At 50.7% G+C, this 18,948-nt stretch overlaps 1 protein-coding gene across 1 annotated transcript in view; it reads right to left on the bottom strand.

The window, feature by feature from the left end:
• The window catches only part of LOC129355804 (puratrophin-1-like), a 21,890-nt gene extending 10,014 nt beyond the window's left edge, over positions 1 to 11,876 (bottom strand). Inside the window, 16 exon segments of the mRNA XM_055025407.1 lie at positions 3,252 to 3,443; positions 3,541 to 3,662; positions 3,712 to 4,113; positions 4,116 to 4,134; positions 4,252 to 4,350; positions 4,484 to 4,600; positions 4,685 to 4,771; positions 5,205 to 5,236; positions 5,239 to 5,297; positions 5,370 to 5,493; positions 5,669 to 5,818; positions 7,422 to 7,858; positions 7,860 to 7,897; positions 7,899 to 8,168; positions 8,976 to 9,173; positions 11,787 to 11,876. Of these exon segments, the coding sequence (XP_054881382.1) occupies positions 3,252 to 3,443; positions 3,541 to 3,662; positions 3,712 to 4,113; positions 4,116 to 4,134; positions 4,252 to 4,350; positions 4,484 to 4,600; positions 4,685 to 4,771; positions 5,205 to 5,236; positions 5,239 to 5,297; positions 5,370 to 5,493; positions 5,669 to 5,818; positions 7,422 to 7,858; positions 7,860 to 7,897; positions 7,899 to 8,168; positions 8,976 to 9,173; positions 11,787 to 11,837 (2,397 nt within the window). The 5' untranslated portion in view covers positions 11,838 to 11,876.
• Between the last annotated feature and the right edge of the window lie 7,072 nt (positions 11,877 to 18,948).

Below are 18,948 nucleotides of genomic sequence, written 5' to 3'. Positions count from 1 at the left end.
TGCATCAGCAGCTGCATCAGTAGCTGCATCAGCAGATACATCAGTAGCTGCATCAGCAGCTACATCAGCAGCTGCATCAGTAGCTGCATCAGCAGCTGCATCAGTAGCTGCATCAGCAGCTGCATCAGTAGCTGCATCAGTAGCTGCATCAGTAGCTACATCAGTAGCTGCATCAGCAGCTACATCAGCAGCTGCATCAGTAGCTGCATCAGCAGCTGCATCAGTAGCTGCATCAGTAGCTGCATCAGTAGCTACATAAGCAGATACATCAGTAGCTGCATCAGCAGCTACATCAGCAGCTGCATCAGTAGCTGCATCAGCAGCTCAGTAGCTGCATCAGTAGCTACATAAGCAGATACATCAGTAGCTGCATCAGCAGCTACATCAGTAGCTGCATCAGCAGCTGCATCAGTAGCTGCATCAGCAGATACATCAGTAGCTGCATCAGCAGCTACATCAGCAGCTGCATCAGTAGCTGCATCAGCAGCTGCATCAGTAGCTGCATCAGCAGCTGCATCAGTAGCTGCATCAGTAGCTGCATCAGTAGCTACATCAGTAACTACATAAGCAGATACATCAGTAGCTGCATCAGCAGCTACATCAGCAGCTGCATCAGTAGCTGCATCAGCAGCTGCATCAGTAGCTGCATCAGTAGCTACATAAGCAGATACATCAGTAGCTGCATCAGTAGCTGCATCAGCAGCTGCATCAGTAGCTGCATCAGTAGCTGCATCAGTAGCTACATCAGTAGCTGCATCAGTAGCTGCATCAGTAGCTACATCAGTAGCTGCATCAGCAGCTACATCAGCAGCTGCATCAGTAGCTGCATCAGCAGCTGCATCAGTAGCTGCATCAGTAGCTGCATCAGTAGCTGCATCAGTAGCTACATCAGCAGCTGCATCAGTAGCTGCATCAGTAGCTACATCAGCAGCTACATCAGTAGCTGCATCAGCTGCATCAGCAGCTACATCAGCAGCTGCATCAGTAGCTGCATCAGCAGCTGCATCAGTAGCTGCATCAGCAGCTACATCAGTAGCTGCATCAGTAGCTGCATCAGTAGCTGCATCAAGGTGAGCTGCATCAGTAGCTGCATCAGCAGCTACATCAGCAGCTGCATCAGTAGCTGCATCAGCAGCTGCATCAGTAGCTGCATCAGCAGCTGCATCAGTAGCTGCATCAGGTGAGCTGCATCAGTAGCTGCATCAGCAGCTGCATCAGCAGCTGCATCAGTAGCTACATCAGCTACATCAGTAGCTGCATCAGCAGCTGCATCAGTAGCTGCATCAGCAGCTGCATCAGTAGCTGCATGAGCAGCTGCATCAGTAGCTGCATCAGCAGCTACATCAGTAGCTGCATCAGCAGCTGCATCAGTAGCTGCATCAGCAGCTGCATCAGTAGCTGCATCAGTAGCTGCATCAGCAGCTACATCAGTAGCTGCATCAGCAGCTGCATCAGTAGCTCAGTAGCTGCATCAGGTGAGCTGCATCAGTAGCTGCATCAGCAGCTGCATCAGTAGCTGCATCAGCAGCTGCATCAGTAGCTGCATCACTGCATCAGTAGCTGCATCAGTAGCTGCATCAGCAGCTGCATCAGCAGCTGCATCAGTAGCTGCATCAATGTGAGCTCCATCAGTAGCTGCATCAGTAGCTCCATCAGTAGCTGCATCAGTAGCTGCATCAGCAACTGCATCAGTAGCTGCATCAGTAGCTGCATCAGCAGCTGCATCAGTAGCTGCATCAGTAGCTGCATCAGTAGCTGCATCAGCTGCATCAGTAGCTGCATCAGCAGCTGCATCAGTAGCTGCATCAGTAGCTGCATCAGCAGCTGCATCAGTAGCTGCATCAGCAGCTGCATCAGTAGCTGCATCAAGGTGAGCTGCATCAGCAGCTGCATCAGTAGCTGCATCAGCAGCTGCATCAGTAGCTGCATCAGTAGCTACATCAGCAGCTGCATCAGTAGCTGCATCAGCAGCTGCATCAGTAGCTGCATCAAGGTGAGCTGCATCAGTAGCTGCATCAGTAGCTGCATCAGCAGCTGCATCAGCAGCTGCATCAGTAGCTGCATCAGAGCTCCATCAGTAGCTGCATCAGTAGCTGCATCAGCAGCTGCATCAGTAGCTGCATCAGGTGAGCTGCATCAGTAGCTGCATCAGCAGCTGCATCAGTAGCTGCATCAGTAGCTCATCAGTAGGTGCATCAGTAGCTGCATCAGCAGCTGCATCAGTAGCTGCATCAGTAGCTGCATCAGTAGCTGCATCAGCAGCTGCATCAGTAGCTGCATCAGCAGCTGCATCAGTAGCTGCATCAGTGAGCTGCATCAGCAGCTGCATCAGTAGCTGCATCAGTAGCTGCATCAGTAGCTGCATCAGTAGCTGCATCAGCAGCTGCATCAGTAGCTGCATCAGCAGCTGCATCAGTAGCTGCATCAGTAGCTACATCAGCAGCTGCATCAGTAGCTGCATCAGCAGCTGCATCAGTAGCTGCATCAAGGTGCTGCATCAGTAGCTGCATCAGGTGAGCTGCATCAGCAGCTGCATCAGTAGCTGCATCAAGGTAAGCTGCTACCTGAGGATCTGTGGCTCTGATGGAGAACATGGAGCCATTGATCAGAGATCGTATTGATCTGCTGGTTTATTTATATGAATCCAGACTGATCATCCTGGAGCTGTGAGCAGAACTTGAAGCAGGTACCGGTTCCGGTCCAGCTGGCCCGCCTTGTGGACAGAAAGCATCTCTACCCTGTAAATGTACCTTCTGCTCTGCTTCCTGTGTTCAGGATAAACGTTTAGACATTTAGATCCATAAGACCTCCGGGTATTTATACTCATTAAGATGTTTTTGGGAGGCGACGGCGGAGCAGCAGCTGCACTTTTCTAAATTTGTTCGTACGGCAAGTTTTAGAGTGAAACCGTGTTTGAGAACGGGAGGATCTGAACCGCTGGAAAGGATTCAGAACGGGAGGCTGGGTCCACTCAACCGGAGATCCAATATATGCTGAGGTTCTGCAGAACCAGGTCAGCAGCAGGACAATAAAACCACCGACCAGATGAACCCAAACTCACTCCGGAACCACAGAGGCTCCTCACTGTGATCAGGTGAAGCTCTGCAGTCAGACTGAACCCACAGCAGGTCTCCTGGACCAAACCTAAACATTTTCCTTTTATTTTTCAAAATAAATTGATATAATATAATATAATGGTAGTATTTTTATTATTGGTGCTGTAAATGAAACAGCAGCAGTTGGATCAGTACCTGGTCCAGGAAGCGGTACAGCTGCACGGCCCGCTCCATGTTCTGCTCGGTGCTTTTAATCCGCTGGGAGAAGTCCTGCAGCTGGGCCCAGAAGGAGTGAACTTTGACCTCGTAGGTGTGCAGGTCTGGATTAGAGACGTCGCCCCAGTGCTCCAGCCGGCTCAGCAGAGCTTCGCCCTGCTTGCAGCGCTCCTGAGGAAGGAGGAAACAGAGTGAGACCTGCCGTGCCGTGCCGTGCCAGGCCGGGCCGTGCCCGCAGCTCCGACCCAGACGGTTCTGCAGAACTCACGTAAGCGGCGGCGTAGAACTCCTTGAAGTCCTGTTGTTTCCTGCTCAGCAGCTCCAGAGAATCCACTGGCTCATTCAGACACTGCAGACAGAGTTCACCCTCTTGCTCCAGCCACGCCCTCACTGCCGAACAGGTAGCAGGAACGGGTCAGAACCAAGTGACTGGTCTGACCAGAGATGTTCTGATCCATCAACCATGGAGGGGTGAGTTCTGCCTCAGGGCATTCAGTAACATACTGTCGACTACTGCATATTGAGAGCTGAAGCTGCTCCTCAGCAGCCATGACAGCCTCACTGAGCATGCTCAGTCTCACCTGGCTGAAGCCACGCTCCAGGGTCCTGAACTCGATGATGAAGCTGAGCTCCTGAGTCCTGGTGTTGGACAGAGTGACCAGGCGATGCAGCAGGTCGTCCACCTGATCGTAGAGAGACGCCGCGGCCTCCACCGCCGCCCGCCGCTCCTCCGCCGAGCAGATCACCTCGTCCCTGCGCAGCCAGGCCAGAGAGGCCCCGCCCTCCTGCTGCAGCTGCACCAAGCGGGCGTCTTTCAGGGTGCACATCACCGCCTGCAGCTGGACAGCAGCTGCTCTGCATCCTGGCAGGAAGACAGGACAACGTCTGGGTTGGCCTAGTCAAAACATTTTGATGAAGCTGAACCTGGTTTACAGCAAATAGAAACAAAAGTCTCCCCACTGATCACCTGCCCTGTTACCTCAGCAACAGCAGGTAAAGGTGTGCTCTGCAGGTTGCTGATAGTTTCCTGCAGCAGATGGATGACGCTGCTGCACTGCCTGGAGAACTGCTCCACCCTCTGATGGACACAAAGCATCGAAACATCATTTCATCAACGTTGCAGAGACTGCAGAGGCTGAGGTCACACTGCAGGGGTCACCGGGGTCAGGTTTAACTCCACTGACTGTGTGTGTCTGTGTGTGTATGCTGACCGATCTGAAGCTGATCCAGCTGCTCTGGCTGAAGCTGAATGAGCCTCCAAGCTGTACAGGAAGCTGCTGCAGATCCACGTGTCTCTGCAGGGACTTCAGGGAGCTCAGCACCTCCACCTGCAGGAGGAAACTCACTGTTAGCATTCACTGTTAGCATGCACAGAGAGCAGCAGGGCGGAGCCTGCCAGCTGCTATAGCTACCTGAGCAGCAGCAGCTTTATCCAGCCGAAGTGATGAGTCTCTGTTAACCAGGATGAGGACTGAGTGGACGGAGCTGGGCGTGTCCTCCTGCACAGAAAAGCATCCTCAGACACAGAACATCCCAAGAACAGAACCAGAACCTCAGCTGAAGTTTGTCTGTTTCCAGCTGTTTGAATGAAAGATTCCAGAGCAGCTGGAGTCGAGCCAGGCATTTATCCACCGTGTAGGGAGAAATAAAACGTCTAAAAACCCAACCTTCGCAGCTCTTTTTCTGAAAGAGCTTTTTCAGTTTTAGTTCATTCAGACCCTTAGGATAAGTTATGTTTTCTCCAGCAACAAACCCACCAAGGCCTGCAGCAACAAACCCACCAAGGCCTGCAGCAACAAACCCACCAAGGCCTGCAGCAACAAACCCACCAAGGCCTGCAGCTGGTTTCAATAGATGATTATATAGATGATCTGGTTCTGCTCAATATAATCAGGTGGTCATGTGACCCTCCTCCCTGTGGTCGAGCCTCACCCGCAGCATCTGGAGGGCAGAGAAGAGGCAGGTGCAGGAGCAGCTCTTCGAGCATCCACCAACACCGTCAGCCCCATGACTCGAGCCTCCGCCCTGTTTCACACAGGAAGTGATGTCAGAGAGCGCCATCATTGGGTGAGAGCAGTAAGCAGGATCTGGGCGTACCTGAGGGTGGAGGTGTAGTACAGCATGAGGCGGAGCAGCTCAGTGCTCTCGCAGCCTGGCTCCGACCACACAGGGCTGCAGGTGGAGACGGTGAGAAGAACCCGGCCTGCTCTGTCTCTGGTTCCTGGTGGAGACGCAGCCGGCACATCAACACGCTAAACACACACTTACAGCAGGTTTAAACATGCTAAACAAACACTACAATATGCTAACGATATTTTACGCTCCAGCATGTGTGGCAGACAGAAGGGGCCCGACCCACTGGGCCCAAACAGGCTGCTCTGGTTTCTGCTGCTCACCAGGCAGGCACACAGCTCCAGATCCCAGCAGCACACTCTGGAACCTGGACTGGGAGGACTGGGCTGGGGAAGCTAAGGGATTTTCTGGTTCTTTTGGACTAGAACCAGCGTTGATGTGTAACTGGATATGGGAACCCTCACAGCTGGAACCTGCAGAGAGACGTCTGATCAGAACCTGAACCAGATGGAGATCCAAATCAATAAAAAGTTCTTTAAAGTCCAGGACGTCACAGCAAGACACAAGGACTTTCTGTGACTTGGAGCTCAGAGCAGATCATCCCGAACCCGGCAGACAAACAGGTGAGTTAGGAGGAGGAGCTACAGACAGGGGAAACGCCTCAGCCAATCAGAGGAGAAAAACAGTTACAAAGACAAAAGGCGTAAAAGGGATTCAGCCAATCAGAGGAGGAGAAGATCAGAAAGACACTGGTGATTGCCGGATAAATCATCAGCGTGAGGAAGAGGAGGAAGAGGAAGGGTGTACCTTCAGTCTGATGACCTGCAGATCTTCGTCCATCAATCTGCTCCTCTTCTTCCTCCAGGTTCTCCTGCCCTCCACTGAACGCAGGAGGAGTTTCCTCAGACTCTCCTGGAGCTTCACAATAAGAGTCCTGCACTTGTTTTTCAGAATAAATGACATCCAGTTGTTTTGTTGTCGAACAGAAACTCTCAGGTTGTGTCCGTTTTTCAGAATAAGAGTCATCAGGTTGTTCATGTTTTTCAGAATAAGAGTCCTCAGGTTTAATCTGATCTTCAGAATAAGAATCTTTATGTTGTGTTGCATTTTCAGAAGAAGAGTTTTCATGCATCAGATTTTCAGAATAAGAGTCAAGTTGTTTTTCAAAATAAGAGTCCTCAGGTAGTGTTCGTTGTATCAGCTTTTCAGAGTAAGAGTCTTCGGATTTGAGGAGGCTTTCTTCAGTTTTAAAGTCGTTGGGGAAAACATGCCCAGAATTTAACCTCTTTGACGTAGAGGGTATTTGAAAGGAGCCAATTTCAAAATAAGAGTCTTCAGACTGTGTCTCCAATGTGCTGTCAGAATAAAAGACATCAGTGACAGTTTCCTGTGTCTCATTTTCAGAAAAGAGCTGGCAAAGGTTGTTTTTAGAGCATTTTCAAAATAATACTCAGCTGGAGGTTTGCTTTCCCTGCTTTTACACTGAAAATCTGGGGTGGCTGTTTTGTGGCTCATATTTTCACAAGAAGAGTCCTCCAGGTTTATTTTCTCTACAATATTTTCAGAATAAAGGTCCTTCAGGTTTGTATTTTTTGTTAGCTTTTCAGAGTAAGTGCCTTCTGGATGTGTATTTTCTTCCATATGTCCATAATTAGAGTTACCCTGTTTCTTTTTTTGACATATTTTCAGAATAAGAGTCCTCTGGGAGGATTTTGTCTGTGATACTTTCACAACAAAAGTCTTCTGTGTGTGTATTTCCAGTCATGTTTTTACAGTGCGAGGCCTCTGGGTTTAGTTTCCTCATAAACCTTTCAGAATAAGAGTTGTCAGAGTGCATTAGTTTGTTAATTTCAGAGTAAAAGCCCTTAGCTGAGCACTCTTCACATCCTGTCTCTTTCTCTTTAACCTCCCCTCCTTCTTTCTGATCAACTTTCATCACTTCCTCCTTTCTTTGCAGAACCACCTCCTCCTCCCCTTCTTCGCTCCTCCTCTCCTGCTGCAGCCGCTCTTCTCTTTCTGCAACGTCTGACTCCAAACCTTTATCTCTGTCATGCTCTGCCTCCTCCTCTTCCTCACCTCCTGCAGCTGCAACGTGCATGCTGCTCCTCCCTGCTGCGCCGCGGCCTTCTGAGGAGCAGGAGGAGGAACTGAAGTTCTCCTCCAGCAGTCTGGAGCACTGCAGGGTGTGTGAGCTAGCCTTGGGGGCCCACGGGTGGGTGTTGGAGTGTGTTGTGGTTCTGGTCCGGTTCTGCAGGCTGATAGACTGGGTCAGGGATCCTTTCTGTGGGGAGAAGCGTGGCAGCGCTGGTTGTAGCGGCGGCAGCAGCTCCGTCAGCTCCACGTATTCGCCCTCTGAGTCGTCGCTGCTGGCTGCTGACCGGCTGGGTGTAGCTGGGAGGGGGAGGGGCTTCCCGTCCGACCTTGAGGGGGCGGAGCTGCGCGAGCGGCTGACGAACTGCGGGTGGACGACGTCCTCCCAGGGGACCCTGAAGACGTCGCCGTGGGCGGACAGGACAGCGCCGCAGCCCGACGGCGCCGCGTCGCTCACGCTCCCCGGTTCTCGGCGTCCAGCCAAGCCATGCTGAAGATGGAGGTCAGGGCCCGGGCCGGCACCTCCTGCCGCTCCGCATGGCGGCCGCCCGCTGACGCGCTGACCAGGAGCAGGCGAAGGGGGACGTGGGCGGCAGCAGGAGGAGAAAGCAGCAGGTAGAAGTCTCCTGGAAGGAGGAGGAGCGGATCCAGAGGACAAAGATGGACGACTATCCTGTCATGGAGGCAGAGCGGCCAGCCGGGATGACGGAACAGCAGGCCGGAGAACGGAGCCTGGAGGGGGCGGTCAGAGAGAGGGGTGGGGTCAGAGGTCAGTCATCAGGACAAACACAATCCTCCTCTCCTGTTCTCAATAAAATCGACTCCATGATGGACGGACACAAAGTCTGACTAAAGTATTCAGAGGTCTTGAAGTTTTCCTCACCAGTCTGGGCTTACTGGGAGAAAACCACAGCAGAACTGAGAGCTGGAAGCATAATCATCATTCATGCCTGATCTGAAAAGTGCGGTGTGCAGGCCTTCTGCGGTTTATCTCTGTTCTGCTGAGTAAAACATCTCCAGCTCAGGGAGGCTACAGTCTGGACTTTGACTAGGCCGCTCTAACACATGAATCTGCTCGTTGCCATAGCAACGTCTTTATAGGAGAGCATGGTAGTGGCAGCACTGTGCTGTGGGCCTGTTTCGGCAGTCAGAGAAGGTTGCAGAGAAAACGTCTGGACATCATTTTATAAATGAATTTTGTTCACTGAAACTAAGGATGTCAATTTGTTTTTTATTCATTTAAAAATAAACATTTTCTCTTTTACCAAACAGTCGATTATGAAAAGCTGCCAAAGTTTCATGTTTTCTAGAAAAGTTGCTAAAAGCTTCAACTCTGTTTCCTGTTTTAATAGGCAGAAAAAACAGAAGGACATTCTGTTCAGAAGGCCTAGGGGTCAAAGGTCAACGCCCTTCTTCTTCTCGAACGCTGAAATCGCTACTTTTCATGTTTAAATCACTTCATCTTTCTGTGTGGGGTCAAAGGTTGAAGGTGTGAGGACAGACAGGGGACCGGATGGACAGTCGTCCGCAGGAACTCACGCAGGCAGCCTGCTGCAGGTTCTGCAGGAAGTGCTTGGAAGGAAGCAGGAAGTGGAAGAGGAAGCGGAGGCCGTCTCCACGGTAACAGCTGTCCACCACGGCGAGGACCTGAGGCAGCAGGGTGGGGGCCGAGGCCTGGAAGGGCGGGAAGACGGCGGCCAGCGCCTTCTGGACGCAGACGTCCACAGACTCAGAGTCCTGCAGGAGACAGAACAGAGAGATGTGGACCTGGGCCGGACCAGAACCAGAACCAGAGAGGAGAGGGGAGGAAGAGGAGCACGGAGGGCCTCTCACTCTGAGCTGATTATGACTTCCTGCTGTGGCTCAATAACTGATCACTTAGCAGGAGGTCAAAGGTCAGAGCAGACCACTTCACAGAGAGCGCCCCCCAGAGGCCCAAGCGCCCACTGAGGGTCCTGGTTCTGATGGTCCCCAGTGCAGCGTCCTGCCGACGGGCTCCAATGTTCCTGATGCTTTCAGAGGAGCTGGTTCTGGTTCTGCTGGTTCTGGTTCTGCTGGTTCTGGTTCTGCTGGTTTGGACGGAAGGCCACCGGACCGTGATTCATCCTGATGGCAGAACCGGTTCCTGCAGGGCGTGGAGCAGCAGGTAAACATGTCCCAACATCAGTCTGCAGGATCCAAGCTCCATGCTGGGTCAAAGGTCACGGCTCCCTAATGAGGAAACCTCTGGAGACGCGACCTCTGGTCCTGCCAGAAAGCGATGAGGAGGATGAGGCGTTTCTGTCCTCTGGATGAAAGCAGCTGGAGCTTCGCCAGGGAAAAATGGCCGACGTCGTTATGGAAACATCAGCGCTGCATGCTATGCTAGCGTAGACGATGTTAGCAGGCAGGAGGCGGTTCATGAAACCAGTAAATCTGAAGTGACTCCAAAAGGATGAGATCTTTCATCCACCAAACTTTCTCCTTCCTGCTTCCAGCACAATGTTCTGCTGCAGCTGCTTAACTGGTTCCCAGTTTGGCCAGCTCCTACTCTAACTGGTAGCACAGAGCACAGATACAACATCCTGCTAACCTTCACAATAAAAGCCTGGATTCTAACAATGTTCTGCGGCTCATTAAAACCCAGCGTAGTTTCTTCTGGATGCTTAACATTCAAATGTTATTGAAAGCAAACAAGTTTCAAAAACTAAAATTTGAAAAGTAAAATTCATTTCAAAAGTCAAACTTTGATTAAAAAATACACGTTGAGAGTAGTTTATGGAGTGCATACAAATGGTTGAACCTACATTTATGCAGCTTTTTGAACCTAAAATGAGTTTTGGAAATGACTTCGTTCTTTTCAAATCGAGTTCTCTTTCCAAACATCTCAAGCCGAGACTTCAACAAAATATTAGAGAAAACATTTTTTCTAAAAAATAATTTGGGAAAAGGCTAAATTTACAAAAAAGTTATTTAGAAAAACGATTTGTAAGTCATTTAGCAAATGAAGTATTTTAACTGGTCGCTTCAGTAACAGCTGCATGAGGGGAAGGTCGTCTAGAAAGCAGAGAAAGTCGGTCTGCAGCAGCCGAAGTGAACGTCCCAACAGCTCACGTCAACATCAAATCCCTGCTGCCATCATCATCAGCCGCAGCCATAGCAGCTTCCTGCTAGGATTACCTGCCATGGTTCTGTGATGCTGCGGGCCAGCCGCGGCGTGCTGCGGCTCGTCTGGAGACGCTGCAGTTTCCTCTCAGGGATTAAAGTTTCATCTGATGTTATCACATTCCAGAGGCGCTGAGCAGGAAAGAGCGGCGCGCCTTCAGGCGATGCCTCTGCAGCTTACTGAGACAGGAATGTTCCAGACAGCCAGGCTGCTGGAACACCAGAACCAGAACCACCAGTCCAAGTCAGAGAGAGCAGAACCTCACACTGAGCCTGGGACTGGGTCACTGATGTTCTACAGAAACCGTCTCTCAAAACCAGAACCAGGAGGACTCCTTCAGCAGATGAGGTTTAAAGCCAAGGGAGACGGGCCGTGTTCTGATCAGGGTGGGATGCTCCTGGTTCTGATCCGAGTCCCAGTCTCACCCATCGGTACCGACTGCCTCACCGCCTCAGGCGCTGCAATAATATCCTGCAGGTGTCTGCATCGTTCTGAACTTTAACCATAGAAGAGATTTATGCATGAATCAATTTATTTTAAACATTTTTATAATTCACTTTCTTTAAAAATTCTAAACACATTTTATTACTTCAATGTAAAAACAATAAATAAAAGAATTTCTTTGGTAGTGCTCCCCAATTACAATGGCTATTTTTAGAAGTTGCTCTGCGGGCGACTGACAGTGACCCCTCGGGCGACCCGACGCCCGCCGACCCCAAGTTGGTGACCCCTGTTCTGGACAAATGAGAGGCCGGAACTGTAGAGACATCTGACCCGACAGGTAGCGTGAAGACGGCTTCCAGAAGGACCCAGAGCGTGGAGAACACGACCCACATGGTGACCTGGCGCCGGCGGGGGGAAACCAGTCTGCTCTGGGTCCACCAGAACCACAGACCGGGTTCTGACCAGTTTGACACTAAAACTATGACTGCAACAAACCAGCAGAAACTCTTGGGTCAAGCAGCAGACCTCGGGCTGGTTCTGACGCTGAAGCTGACCTTGATGAGGGCGCAACGCGCAGCAACGGCATCGCGCAGCAACGCAACACACCGAACTGATCACCTGCAGCTGCATGGACTCATGCAGTCAGACCAGAACATTCCGAAGAACCCAACAGAACCAATCTGGATCAGAACTAACCCATCCATTCTGAGCTCAGATTCAACTGCCATCAACCAATCAGAACTCCCCATGAACCTCCTCACCTGTGATGTTGCCCACCTGCTCAGGCAGCGGTCTCTCAGGTGGATCTCCATCCACAGGTCTAACCTGGGAGTTCAGTCAGAACCACTGACCTCTGACTGGACCCACATTAGCTCTGGTTCCTGTTGTGGCTCCTTGAGCATGTTTCTGTCAGCACTCCCAGTTTACCTGACGTCTCCATGGTAACGGCACTTCGCCCTGCTCAGGTGTGCGTAATCGTCAGAGTGAGTCACTGTTTTCACTTGTTCTGCTGGCGAAACAAAGAGTCACTTCAGAGTCAAGCTGGAGCCGACGCCGGGTCCAGGTTCTGGTTCTGAACAGAGCAGTAGAGACAGGAAATGGGGAGGACAGCGATGATAACCTGATGCCTGCAAAGACCAAAACCTGAAGAGGTTTAGTTTCACTACTTTCTTCCCTTTGGTTCAGCAATAAATATGAATCTATTTAAAGACGCATCTCTACGTCATTTCAATTTATTAATTACTTTGATTTATTTTACCAAATTAATCATTTTATTTGTGATTTTTTCCACCCGTCCCCAGCTGGAACCTTTGTATTCACATGTTTCTGGTAAGCCTCTAAATTTGACGCGCAGCTACATCGCTAACGATGGAAGCAGCTCCTCAGGTCAAGCGATCTGATTGGACGCTGGGGGCTGGTGCTTTGTTCAGGTGGTGCTACAGAAATAAAGTTTTCACTGCAGCCCATCAAACCACAAACATCCCATGATAACCTGCCCGGCTACAGGAAGCTCTGACTGCTGGTTCTGTTGGGCAGAATCAGAACCAGGCGTTGGGTCGTGATGCTCTGGTTCTGATCCGAAGGTGGCAGAACCTCCCAGTCTGATCGGCTCAGCTGCAGGAGTCCCAGCTGACCCACCTCCACCTGTTACAGAACTGGACCACGGAGTGGTTCTGCTCCACCAGGCCGGGTTCTGTTGGGTTCTGGTGTTTGACCTGACTTTAACTGACAGGTCCGAGTGTTTTGCTGGTCCTGCTGCTCACAGCTACACACACACCTCAGATCCAATGTTGAATCCCTAACACACACACACCCTGGTGGAACCCTACACCTCCCTACTGCCCCAACCGGGGCAGTAGGGAGGTGTTTTTATTTTTTTCTCGGTCCGTCCTCAGGGACAGAACTTGACAGCGCTTTGAATTCTGTGGTCCGATCGCGCCCGTGCTACGCAAAATACCAAAAAGAAACAAGTTGAAATGCTTTGTGCCTTTTCTGTTCATTCGCTCTGCATTTCAGCTCCTATCAGGTATTACTAATGAATTTATATTTTGTTAGAGAAAGTTCAAATGAAAAGAAATCCTTATAATTTTAAACTGCTGCAGGCATTGTGTGTGTGGAGGCCTTACCATGCTGTCTGCAGTGTGGAGTCAGGGGAAATTACTCCAGTTTGACTCCATGATCCCAGTCTGTCTCTCAGAGCGTCTCCTGCCGTCAGCGCTGATCCCTGTGCTAAGCTCCGCCTCCCTGCTGTCAGCCCTCCCTCAATTTCCTCCCCTCTGCTGCCCCCTGCTGGCTGCAGCAGAACCTAAAACCCAAACTGGATCAGAACCTAACATTACAGTCGGCCTCACCGGGTCAGAACCAGGAGGAGACTTCAGGATCATTTTACATTAGAGCTAAATGCTTTACTTGTGAAAACCATGTCACATGACCAATCCAACAGAACCGGAATGAATCGGATCAGCGGGTCGGCTGACAGTTCTGATGTGGGTCAGGACATCTGTGACGGTCTCTGACTGGAAACCAGTGAACAGCACCAAAAAGTGATTCATGATGGTCCCACTTTGACAATGTCTGGAAACATTCTGCTTTAACGTCACAGACTGGGACTGAACTGGGCCACTCCCAGTCAAGCTGAGTGAAACCAGTGCTGGTTTCCATGGAGCTACTGGGAGTCAATGTGGTTTCCACGAGCCACAGCGAAAAACGTCTTTCAGGATCTCTGAGGGGGAAACCATGCGGCAGCAGCACAATGAGGCTGGTCACCTCTACTGGGAGCACTGGATCTACTGGGAAACCTAGAAACATCCTCAAAGGAACAGTTCCTGTTCGCTCATCAACGCCATGTTTACAGTTGACCAATCAGATCAGGAATCTCATCAGGGATCCAATCAGAAAGCCAGAACACACACCTGAGGGGTAGGGAGGCATGCACACACACACACACGCACACACACGCACGCGCACACACACGCACGCGCACGCCCCCCCACACACACACACGCACGCGCACCCCCCCCCCCCCCACACACACACACGCACACACACGCGCGCACCCCCCCCCCCACACACACACGCGCACGCACGCACACACACACACACACACGCACACTCACACACACACACACGCGCACGCACACACACACACACACATTCACACACACACACACTCACACACACACACACACTCACACACGCACACACACACCACGCGCACACACACACGCGCACATACACACACGCACACACACGCACACTCACACACACTCACACACACACACACTCACACACACACACACACACACACTCACACACACACACACACTCACACACACATACGCACACACACACACACACGCACACACACGCACGCCCACACACACGCACACACACACACACACTCACACGCACACACACGCACGCCCACACACACACACACACACACACGCACACACACACACCTAAGCTGCAGCTAATTTTTTTGCGCTCATATTTTTGAAAAAATTTGACAGTACAACTCTATCTTCATGGGAACCGCTCTCTGGATCCGTTTATACCAAAACTAGAACCAGGACCATAACAAGAACCAGGAGCAGGACCAGAACCAGGACCAGGACCAGGACCAGAGCCAGGACCAGGACCAGAACTAGGACCAGAACCAGAACCAGAACCAGTGCCTGGTTCTGGTTCTGGTCATCATGGCTGGAGACCATGATGACTAGATGACAACCTTAAAGGGATCCACAACCTTCTGGACATGAAATATCTGCTGAAACAATCTATCGCCATCAGCTTGGCCTATACTAGCAGGAGCTAAGACTGTTAGCTAGAGCTAAAGACATTAGCAGGAGAAAAAGAGTTGATCGTGATGCTAACTGCTAACACCTTCAGTTAGGATCTGGGGAATCTGGTTTCTTTTCTTTTCAGACCGTGTTAAATAACTCACGCCGACTCACGTTCAAGGAGCACAGGTAAACGGTAACATTCAATGACATCTAGGAAATATCATTGATCAAAGCAGGAGACAGACACAAAACCAAACTCTGAAGGAATAAACAAACCACAATGAAGAATGAACTTATAATGAAAAAACAAAATGGTGAACCGGCAACCTACAACACACAAACAACAGCAGCACTTCCAAGAGCGTCTCTCTATGCTAGCTAGCCTTAGCACTCATGAAAGACTGGCTGTGGTAAACCAGCTGTAACAAAGAAGGAGGCGGGTATGAGCAGCGCATACATAAGCCTGACTGACAGTGCTAAGATCCTTCTCATTCTGACTGGTTGTGGCTGATCAGTGTATTTCTGCAGTGAGCACTGGGAGCACTGGGAGCAGGAGCCATCTGCACAAAAGTGAGTTTCAACAGAAATGTGCAATTTTAAAAATATGGCAGCTTTAAAACATTCCTGAAACGTTCCATCAGTTTCCATGAAGATCATCTGATCCAACTCCCAACAGCACCAGTACCAGCCGGCTGCTGGTCCCAGTTCTCACCTCAATCTGAGCAGCAGCAGCTGGGATTATTTCTGGATTAAATCATAATCTGTTATTATTATTATCAATGAGCAGAGAGGGGAGCTCAGAGCTACATGAGGTTCTTATTGTGAAGTTCTGCTTAACATATGCCCTCCTGTTACTGGGAATTGGTCCAATAAGACGAGCTGGTAACCAGTTAAACCATTAAACCGGACCTGAAAGCATCCAGTCGGGTGGTTCTGGTCAGAGCCCTGCAGGTCAGCAACATGTTTCTGCTGATCAACAGGTCGGTACAGTGACCGCAGGACATCCCTGTACCATCCGGGTCCGTCCAGCAGAACCACTCAGCAGAACCAGAACCAGTCTTCAAAGGATCAAAGTTAGGAAACTTCTGCAGCTCCTGAGCAGCAGCTGGGTTTTTCTCTCAGCCCACTCAGAGCCTGGAACAAGAGAAACAAAGCACTCACCCCGTCTGGACTTCAGCTCGTCTCAGACCAGACCGGGCCGTTCTGAACCGGGCCGCTCCAAACCGGGCTCTCCCAGAACAACAACAGGCGCTCCAAATGTGCAGAGCGAAGCGGCGGAGCAGCAGCACGTGTTCAGAGAAGCAGCAGCTCCAGCCTGCAGCTCAGACGGCTCCACCCCCCGACTCACTGTGGGAGCATCGCACTCAACTGCTAACACACACACACACACACACACACACACACACACACACACACACACACACACACACACACACACACACACACACACACACACACACACACACACACACACACACACAGCCTCTCTCTTTCACTCTGTGCTGGCAGCAGTTGAGACGACATTCTTTGGACAGAAGATCTGGTCTTTAAATAGAGCAGCAGAGCCACAACAGCGTCATGTCTGCAGCAGCCAAGGGGGAGAAGGTTCTCCACAACGGAACCAACCGGAACTGGAACAGAAACCAACCGGAATGGGAACCAAACCGAACTGGAACCAACCGGAATGGGAACCAACCGGAACTGGAACAGAAACCAATTGTAACGGGAACCAACCGGAACGGGAAACAACCGGAACGGGAACCAACCGGAAAGGGGACCAACCGGAATGGGAACTAACCGGGACTGGAACCAACCGGAACTGGAACCAACCGGAACGAAAACCAACCGGAACTGGAACAGAAACCAATTGTAACGGGAACCAACCGGAACGGGAAACAACCGGAACGGGAACCAACCGGAAAGGGGACCAACCGGAATGGGAACTAACCGGGACTGGAACCAACCGGAACTGGAACCAACCGGAACGAAAACCAACCGGAACTGGAACAGAAACCAACTGGAACGGGAACCAACCGGAACGGGAACCTACCGGAACGGGAACCAACCGGAACTGGAACCAACTAGAACTGGAACCAACCGGAACTGGAACCAACCGGAACGGGAACAAACTGGAACGGGAACCAACCAGAACGGGAATCAACCGGAACGGGAACCAACCGGAACGGGAACCAACCGGAAAGGGGACCAACCGGAACAGGAACCAACTCGAACGGGATCCAACCGGAACGAAAACCAACCGGAACTGGAACAGAAACCAACCCGAACGGGAACAGAAACCAACCGTAACGGGAACCAACCGGAACGAAAACCAACCAAAACTGGAACAAAAACCAACCGGAACGGGAACCAACCGGAACGGGAACCAACCGGAACGAAAACCAACCAAAACTGGAACAAAAACCAACCGGAACGGGAACTAACCGGAACGGGAAACAACCGGAACGGGAACTAACTGGAACTGGGACCAACTGGAACTGGAACCACCCGGAACAGAAAGCAACCGGAACTGGAACAGAAACCATCCAGAACTGGAACCAACCGGAACGGGAACCAACTGAAACAGGAACCAAACGGAACTGGAACCAAACGGAACTGGAACTAACTGGAACTGGAACCAACCGGAACGGAAACCAATTGGAACGGGAACCAACCGGAACTGGAACCAACTGGAACTGGAACCAACCGGAACGGGATCCAACCGGAACGGGAACCAACCGGAACTGGAACCAACCGGAAATGGAACCAACCGGAACGGGAACAAACTGGAACGGGAACCAACCAGAACGGGAATCAACCGGAACGGGAACCAACCGGAAAGGGGACCAACCGGAACAGGAACCAACTCGAACTGGATCCAACCGGAACGAAAACCAACCGGAACTGGAACAGAAACCAACCGGAACGGGAACAGAAACCTACCGGAACAGGAACCAACCGGAACGGGAACCAACCAGAACTGGAACCAACCGGAACGAAAACCAACCGGAACTGGAACAGAAACCAACCGGAATGGGAACCAACCGGAACGGGAACCAACCGGAACTGGAACCAACCTGAACGAAAACCAACCGGAACTGGAACCAACCGGAACGAAAACCAACCGGAACTGGAACAGAAACCAACCGGAACGGGAACCAACCGGAACTGGAACCAACCGGAACTGGAACCAACCGGAACGGGAACCAACCGGAACTGGAACCAACCGGAACTGGAACCAACCAGAACGGAAACCAACCGGAATGTCCTCCAGGCAGGTATCCAACATGTCTGTATTTGACTTGTAAGTTAGATGAAGCAGTTTTATGTAAAATTACCTTTCTGATCTTCGTCATGTTTTAATGTTTTTCCGGCTGTGTTGATCTGATTCTTTCATGATTGAGAAATCATTTCATCTCCATGGTAACTATTCAGCTGCTAATCATCTGGATCCCACCTCAGAAGCTCGTCTCCCACTCTGCTCCTTCAGGCTAGCCAGCAGCAATTAGCAATCAGCTGCTGAGCTCGTCATAGGAGCTGCTGCTCAGAGCAACGCTGGTAAGAACATTAAAGGGTTGATAGAGGAGTCATGTTGGGATGACTTCCTGGAAGCAGACCGTCAGGTACAGTAGAGCAGGAGCTTCTTAAAGAGACAAACGTTAAATGATTAAGTCAAACTTATTTTAAGTCATCTTCATCATTAAAACAGCAGAAGGCAGGCGCGTGCAGAGGGGGGTGCTTTGGGGGCTTGAGCACCTGCCCCTTTTGCTCCATGGCCCCAAGTGCCCTTTTGTTTTTTCTTACACATGTACTACAATTATTACTATATGACTATTATTACTATTATTATTATTACTTTGCAAGAAAAACAACACAATAAGCCCTCCGGTCACATTGTTACCTTTGACCTTTTGCCCGTGACGCACGACGCACTTGCCTCTCGCGCGGTGAGATAAGGCGGCTAACTGCGGAGCTCAAGCTAGTGACGTTCCAGATTACAAAACAGCTTTTGGTGAACTGAAAAAAAATATTTTTGGTGAAAACACTGGAGTCGGCTTGCTACTGTCAGATAACAGAAAACGTTAAATGTTGTATCGTTTCTCCTTCAGCACGGAGTTGCGGTTTAAGCAGAAATGAAATA

The sequence above is a fragment of the Poeciliopsis prolifica genome, unplaced genomic scaffold (assembly GCF_027474105.1).
Source record: "Poeciliopsis prolifica strain line A6 unplaced genomic scaffold, Auburn_PproV2 SCAFFOLD146, whole genome shotgun sequence".
Taxonomy (NCBI): Eukaryota; Metazoa; Chordata; class Actinopteri; order Cyprinodontiformes; family Poeciliidae; genus Poeciliopsis; species Poeciliopsis prolifica.
Note: the sequence above shows the minus strand (reverse complement) of the source record. Positions and strands in the feature narration are given on the sequence as shown.